Source organism: Nematolebias whitei, chromosome 5 (genome assembly GCF_014905685.2).
Source record: "Nematolebias whitei isolate Nwh7 chromosome 5, NemWhi1, whole genome shotgun sequence".
In the NCBI taxonomy this organism is placed as follows: Eukaryota; Metazoa; Chordata; class Actinopteri; order Cyprinodontiformes; family Rivulidae; genus Nematolebias; species Nematolebias whitei.
Genome location: NC_056502.1, coordinates 25,647,777 through 25,656,324, shown reverse-complemented (window position 1 = coordinate 25,656,324; position 8,548 = coordinate 25,647,777). Strand labels below are relative to the sequence as shown.

General features: G+C 37.6%; 1 protein-coding gene across 1 annotated transcript in view; it reads left to right on the top strand.

Moving 5' to 3' along the window:
- The window catches only part of LOC119410348 (secretagogin-like), a 25,308-nt gene continuing 16,760 nt past the window's right edge, over positions 1 to 8,548 (top strand). Inside the window, exons 1-3 of the mRNA XM_037677258.1 lie at positions 1 to 70; positions 447 to 517; positions 4,250 to 4,342. Of these exons, the coding sequence (XP_037533186.1) occupies positions 1 to 70; positions 447 to 517; positions 4,250 to 4,342 (234 nt within the window). The remainder of the gene's footprint in view (positions 71 to 446; positions 518 to 4,249; positions 4,343 to 8,548) is intronic.

Here is an 8,548-nt window from a genome sequence, read left to right as displayed (position 1 = left end):
ATGGACAGTAATTTTGATAACCTGGATGCTGCTGGTTTCCTGGAAATCTGGCAATACTTTGATGCAGATGGTGAGGACATTTTATGACTATTTCCTTTCCCTATCTATTTAATATATCTAGAATATAGATTCACATTTGGATTTGATCATTTCTGTATCTGTCTGTAATTGAAATGAAAGAGTACACTTAATTTTTAAAGATAAGAATTGCTGGTTTACTAGGCATGTTTACTTATTAAAACAAAAAACCTGACAAGTTGACTAAAATTCTCTGTGAGACCTAAACACCAGCACGTCTAAAAGAAGCTACAGATTGCACAGATAGTCATACTATAATAAACCATCAATCAATCAAGCTATAATAACAAAAACACAGCTTTTATCTTCTCTTTAAAAAGTTGCTTCATTGTTTTAATAAGCTTGCGACTCATGTTTTATTTTGACAGATAACGGCTACATCGAAGGCAAAGAGCTGGATGACTTTTTCCGTCATATGATGAAGAAACTGGGTCCACAGGTGAGAGCCGTTTACCAGGATAAGTCCATTCAAGACTGGTGATGAAGGCACTTAAATACAGTGAACTTCAACAAACAAGAAACAACAGATTGTGTAATTAATTACATCTGAAGCAAAGAAAGAACTCCATCAGTTTAAAGTTTGATATATGAATCTTTGTGGTATTATTATTTTAAAAGGCTAGAATTGCTTTTATTTTATTCTGAATTATGTATTGCTTGGTCTTCAAGTACAGATAGCAGTCAGTTTTGAAATAATTATTGGTCAGTCTAAGAAAACTTAAACTTGAATTAGATTTGGGAATGTTAAATTTGTGTGCATCTGAAGCAGTTTTCACTTCTCTGGATTGGTGCGACTGCTGCAACATCATACACCACAATTAAAAAAGCTCTGGAAAAGACTGAAGAAAAACTTTTGATATTGTTTCAAACTGACATGGCAAAAAGATAGCACTAATGGCACATCATATCATGTCAAAGTCAAATGTAATTATTTTGAGGAATGACTGAGCCCTTTTGCCTCACTTATAATGGAAACGCTACAAAGTGTGTATCTACTGCATGTTCTTTAGAGTGCCATGAGTCAACTCTCTTGGAAACTAATTGGGTTGTGCTAAAACAAACAGACCACCAACCGCATGCCACTTTGTCTTTCGGATGTTTGCTTCACTATTAATGCCCTCAAGAGGGATGGTGGTTGATGCTTTCCTCTCAAGTTACAAAAACAATGACATATTGTTGTTTTCTGTTCATCCTTTCACTTCTAGTCATTTTGCAGCTAAATCCTTTGGACAACTATTTTTTTTTATTTACTGCACACTAAGTTGCCCTTCACTTATATTTTCATGAACCGAAAGAGCACAGGTTTAGTTTGATTTGACGTATACGAACAACTATCTGGTAAATAACATAATAATAATAATATGCTTGATTTTAATAGATATGTTACACTAATTTCTGGGCAAGTGAGTTAATGTATTTGGCAAAGATTCCAGTGAATAAAAGTCAGAGGAAGAGGATTTAAAGTTTCCAAAAGCAATATCTCAGAATGAAAGTAACAAAGCTACTCCACCATGCAGCCACCCTGAGCGGCGCAATTCTATAACAAATAAATGAATGATGGGGTCAATATAAGAAATTAGCTTATTTTTATTTCTCTAAAATTGCCATAACTTCCTGTTTCTCGACTAATTTAACAATATTGGTATATTATTTGTTAGTTTAAGCTTCATGCAATAAACTTGGATTTAGTCAAATTTTGGAACTTATATTTTTTCTGTAAAGTTGTTACTTTTGAAGTTTTTCTTCGCCTTACCCACCAATCAGGTGACGTTCCACATCCCTAAAGCTAGTCCATGCTGCTAAGACTTGGCATGGCAGGGACCCTCCCTCACCTGCCGCCCAATATATAAAGCACACAACCTTGATGGTCCTCTTCACAGGTGGTCGCATGGAGGTGGCATCCTGTGGCTTGGTCTGACCAAGTCCCAAGTTCAAGTACCTTTACAATTCCCTTAGGGCAATTTGTGCTGCAGTCAGCAATATAAAATACATAAAAACAAAATACAAATGTAAAACATTCGTTAAAAATCACAACAAATAATTTGAAAACTGATTTTTGGCAGAAATAAGAGTCTTTGAGTGTGTTGGTCTTGCATCTGGGCAGCAGATATCTGCGTCCAGAGGGAAGCAGTTTGAACACCTGGTGCAGCAGGTGATGGAGGTCTGCCAGGATTAGTGTGGCCGGCAAGTTCCCGCTCCAGGTCTGGCTCCAGGGGCGTGCCCTGTTTCTTTTATCCGGGCAAGGTTTCCTGATGTGATTTTTCATTCATCAAGGGGTTTGAATCACTGTTAGTCTGAGCCCTCCCCCGAGGCCTGTTTGCCATGGGAGACCCTACCAGAGGCTGATGCCCCAGATAACATAGCACCAGGATCACAGGGTACTCAAACTCTTCTACCACGTTAACATGACCATTCTGCTGAGTGGAAATTGACCCAAAAATAAAAAATAAAAAATCATGACAGTTAAATTAGAAGACTGAGCAAGCTTAGTTTGTTTGGAAAAGTTTCCAGTTTGAAATCTTGTATGTAATATGAACACAGCAGCAAGATAAAAATAAGACAAAAACATTGTCTTAATTTAAAAAACACTAAAATATTGTGTACATGTAATGTTATATTTTTAATATAAAACTATGTCTGAAACACTATCCTTCAGACAGACAAGAACAAAGTGGAGACTTGTGGCCAAAATGCACAACAAAACAAACAGCAAAACTTTGTACCATCTGTGAATCAGGCTTAATGCTGCTGTGTAGGTTTATGAAAGTTGAAATCTGAGGCCCCCTCCTCTGACTACTGTTTTCTTTTTTTGGACATAAATGGCTTACATCCCCATACCAAACTTATCTCTTCTCTGTCCCAGATATGAACATTTTGGTCCTCAAAAGAGTGCTCCTTATGCTTGAGGTGCAGGTGCACAGCTGAGTCTTGTCCTGAAGAGCTGGCTCTCCTATGTTGAGCCTTGTGTCTGTGGGGGGTTGTCCAATATTTGAACAGTCCTCACTGCTCTGAACCGCATACACCTTATGGCTGTTTGGAGGTTTTGTCCTGACCAGACTCTGTCTGAAAGTCCTGTTGTTATGAAATGTGCCTCTATGTTGCATTTATAGAAAATCAGTCTGAGTTTTTCAGATAATCCAGCAACATATGAGATGACAATGTTATATATAAAGATAGTTATCTAATTCTGAGGAAATAATTTAAAAAAATTCCTGACAGATTCCTTAAAAAAATAAAAATCTTCTGATGTTTTGTGTGCTCTCTGTGAACCTTAGATTTAGTCACAAGAGGTAACTGATTAATTAACAGAAAAACTGGATTTGAGCTGTTTTTTGTATCCACTGTAACAACAACACACATGCAATGTTTTACAGTTTGTGAGTCTCAAGAACGCTAAAAGCCAAAGATTAAAGATAAGACAAAAAGATTCATAATAGCTAAAAGTATGATCTAAAATGAATTTATGAGAACTGAATGGCAAAGAGCTGAAGGTCCTGATCATTATCTGGTTATAAAATACAGGCCTTGAGAAATAATACAAAACAGAACCATCTTCAAGTTCAGAGAGTATCCATGGAGACGATGGAAAAATAAATGTGACTCAACTGGTAACATCTTTTGTTCATCACAAAATGTAAAGTTTTCAGTTTTCATTCAACCTTTATTTAGACAGGTTAATCCCACTGAGCCCCGAGGACTCATTTACAAGAGAGACCTGATTTCAACAAACAATGATGACAACAGTAGACAACAGCAACAACAATAGACAAATATAAAAAGGCATACAATTTTTATTTTAGTTTTTACAAATAAGATGGCTAAAAAAAATTCACAAAAAACAGCTAGATTATAAGGCGAATGTAGAAAACGAAAACCAGGAACCAACAGGAACCAGTTACTGCATGATGTAAGAGAACCCATTTAAACTTTAAAAACCTGGAATTACAATTTAATGATCAAATGTCATTTTGTCCAATCATTTCATCACTTTTTGTTTTAATTTATTTTGTGCAAGTTTGCTAGCTGTGGCAAACCTTAAAGAAGGGAGCAGATGAAAGACGAAAAGACAGCTTCATCACTTTGTGTTCAGTTGAATATGTAGATTGCAAATGACTGCAAGCAGAAGATCACTGATTTATTTATTGTCTGCTTATTTGTTGTTGTTGTTTAGGAGAAGGCCACAGAGGAGAGGGTACAGAGACTTAAGCAGAGGTTTATGTCTGCCTATGATGTTACAGCCGATGGGAAACTACAGATTCAAGAGGTACAACAATTTCTGATCTTATGTCACCATTTATACCATCATCATCATCATCATCATACAGTTGATTTACTTGATAATACTGTTTCAGAGAAAAAGTAGTTCTCTACACTGCAGGGATGGTTACTCCTTGGAAAAGAGAGCAATACTGAGTTGTTCTCCGTTTTGAATTATGCAGAAATTTTTACTGTCCATAAAATAGATTTTCATTTATTTATTTTGTACAGTGATGCCAGAGCCCTTTTAATTTTCAGGAAGAAAATGCTACAAAAATTAACGCACTGAGAAAAGCTCAGGGCAAACAAAAAAATTGCACTATTTTAAATGAACTGGATTTATTATTACCTGGTGCAAAAAATTGTGGGTGATAACATACTTGACTGTGTGTGTGTTCTTTGTTTGTCATAATGGTAAAAAAAAATCTCTTGAACCACTGGATGAATTTTGATCAAACTTTCAAAATGTATTCAATGGGTGTACATCTGCAAAAAATTATCTTTTTTAGTGAAACCAACTTAAAATGTCCACCACAGCTAATCACTATTAGCTGAAACAACATTGGCTCATACTCAGTCAGTTTCACAGATAGATTTAATTCAGTTCAGTTTATATAGCACCAAGTCACAACAGAAGTCATCTCAGGGTGCTGTACAGAAACATCCATATACATAAAAAGTCAGTTAATAACATTATTTATCTGAGGAGCCAGCATATTGCTTTGAGTCTTCATTTTGTCACAGTATCACATCCCAAGCAAGCACAAAGGTAACAGTGGAAAGAAAAACTCCCTCATGGGAAGAAACTTTTACCAGGACCAGTCTCAGGACAACTGAATTGGATTCTCAGAAATTACTTTTTCTCAAAAAGAAACATGCAGGTGAGGAGTCAGAGTGAATATAACTGACGATAACTAAACTGCAAACTGAGCATGCATCAGGATAAACTGCAACTGTTCCATTTACTCTATCCCTCCATTCATCATCTATCTATCCATTATCTCCCACTTGTTCCTGAGGTCGCACAGTTTCAGCTTTATCAAATGGGTGGTGCAGTTGGTAAAGCTGTTGCCTCTCAGCAAGAAGGTCGCTGGATCAAATCTCAGCCAGGGACTTTTCTGGGTGGAGTTTTTATGTTCTCTCCGTGCATGCGTGGGTTTTCTCCAGGTACTCTGGTTTCCTCCCACAGACCAAAAACATGCATGTTAGACTGATTGATAACTCGAAATTGTCCCTAGGTGTGAGTGAGAGAGTGAATGTTTGTTTGTCTCATTTGTCTCTATTTGTCCCTGTGATGGACTGGAGACCTGTCCAGTGTGTACCCTGTCTCTTGCACAGTGATTGCTGGACACGGGCACCAGTAACCTACACGACCCGTAAAGGAAGAAGTGGGTAAAGATAATGGATGGATGGATGGATGGATGGATGGGTGGATTGTGATTTGTAATTAATGTGTTAGTCCCAACCATAATTAAAGCATTTGTGTTGGTTCTTAATTTATTTTCATTAGTCAAAAATACTTTCTCTCTTGTTGCTTGAATTTCGATCATGTTCAAAATATTTATACACCAAGTTTTCTCATAAAACAGTCAGAGTTAACATCTCAAACTCATCTCCATCGTCATGATTTTCTCTGTTTTGTCTCAAGACTTCTAGAGCTGTATTTTGAAAACCTAAAATGGATGTGTGTATGTTTTTTTCTTCTTCTTTTGATTGCTCCCTTTCTCAGCAGTTGCCACAACAAACTAACTCATATGAATACTTGGCAACTGTTTTTACACCGGATGCCCTTCCTGATGCAACCACGGAAAACACAGCCCAAAAATACCAGATGGCATCAAGGGTGCCTGGGGGAGCAGATGGTGGGGGTTAAGGGTCTTGCTTAAGGGCCCAAAGTGGGGTATATGAGGGTGGAGGCAGGTGTGGGTGCTTCACCTTTCCCTCCAACATTTTGATGTTGGCAGTCCAGGGCATCAAACTGGCAACCTTCCAATCATAGGCTTGCCTTCTCTAACCTATGCTACCACTCTTCTGGATGGATGTGATGAATTTAGCAATCCATCCATTTTCTTTACCCGCTTCTTCCATTTTGGGTCACAGGGGTCGCCGGTGCCCATGTCCATCAATCACTGTGCAAGGGGCGGGGTACACCTTGGACGGGTCGCAAGTCCATCACAGGGACACATAGAGACAAACGAGACAAACAACCATTCACTCTCTCACTCACACCTAGGGACAATTTAGAGTTACCAATCAGCCTAACATGCATGTTTTGGGTGTGTGGGAGGAAACTGGAGTACCCGGAGAAAACCCACGCATGCACAAAGAGAACATGCAAGCTCCACCCAGAAAGGCCCCTGGACAGAGTTTGAACCAAGGACCTGCTCGCTGAGAGGCAGCAGCTCTACCAGTTGCGCCACCGTGCTGCCGAATTTAGCAATCATTCCTCTCTAATCAAGCCTGCTACTTTACCTTCATTTTCTTCATCACTACATTCATTCTCGCTCCAGTCGGCTTCCTGTTGATTTTCTACCATAGTGGTACTTCCATCTTCATCCTCGTCTTTATCTTCATCTCCATCCAAACTTTTACTCTCTCCCTACTGGACTGTCATGATGACCTCATCTTCCTGGTCTTCCTCATCACTATATGATTCTTCATCGTCACTCTCGTCAACTGGAAGTACCACCTGTTCTTTATTCTTTTTTAAGTGCTATAGAAAACATAAGATCCGCTGAAGAACTTCTTCCAAGCTTGCGATCCCTCTGAGGTCGATGTCAGTTGAAAATGACAGAAAAACTCAATTAACGTCAATAAATTGCTTTAACTTATCTACCACAAGCACTGGGTGAGCAATTCCAGCTTATATACCCCTATCTTGTTCTAAAACGTCTCTGAATGGTTCACGAGAGCTCCCTGAGGTCCTGCATGGAGAGAGCTGCCACGTTTAAACAGACAGAAGACCAAAGCAATAGATTTCACAGGCTCAGCGTTAGCCCGCCCACTGAGTTTATCAGTTAACACAATTTCATGATGATAGTGCTGCACGGGAGTCATGAAATGAATAAATACATAGTGAAATAATTAAATGTAGTTTTAATAATTAATTTTAAAAAATCTTAAATAATTTTTTTCATGAAAATGACATTTTAAATATTTAAAGTCCTTATTTAAAAGCTACATTTATTTATTTAATGGGACATTTACTTATTTAATTGTGCATTTCATAATTTATTAGTAAATTTAATGATTTAACAATGTATTGAATGAATAAGTGATGCATTTAATAGTTTAATGGGACACATAATGGTACATACCAAAGATCATGCTCAATAATCCAGGTATAAAATCCAACAATGTTCAGTCAGGTCATCTGGATGGTTTCTTTTTTTTGCTGAGATGTTTCGTCTTTCATCCAAAGGACTTCCTCAATCTGAGAAGCCACCAAGCAAAACTGATTCCCACAAACAGCATACTGTTTGCCATCTTAGCACCAGCATACTGTTTTTTTTTCAACTATGGAGTATTTGTTTGGTGGCTTCTCAGATTGAGGAAGTCCTTTGAATGAAGGACAAAACGTCTCAGCAAAAAAAGAAACTGTCCAGATGACCTGACTGAACATTGTTGGATAATGGCACATATGTCTTGACCTCTTAAAGTGGCTTCAAACAACTTCTAAGTTCATGTCAAAAACCAATGCAGACATGTTCCTATTTTTTTTTTTTTTTTTTTTTGTATTTTACATCGCTGTACAGTGTAACTGTTTGTGTTTCATTTTTTTCTGTATCATTTTCTTCCATTATTTTTTTCAATTTATGTGCTTTCTTTTATGATTGTCTACAGTTATCATTCATTGTCAGGTCTCTCTCGTAAATGAGTCCTCGAGCCTCAATGAGACTAACCTGTATAAATAAAGATTGAAAAAACATTGATTTCATGGTACATTCATTTATTTCAATGGACATTCACATTTATTTATTTCATGATCTATATAATTTTTCACCTTTAACTATTCATACAATAAAACATCCCACGCTTTAGATCAAGAAAAAACAGAAACATTCATGTCCATAACCACTGAGGCATATTGTTCACTGAAAACACAACGAGAGGCAAAACCAAACAGCACTCAGACCATTTAGCTAAACAGAAAAACTGTGTGCACGCACGCACGCACGCACGCACGCACGCACGCACGCACGCACGCACGCAC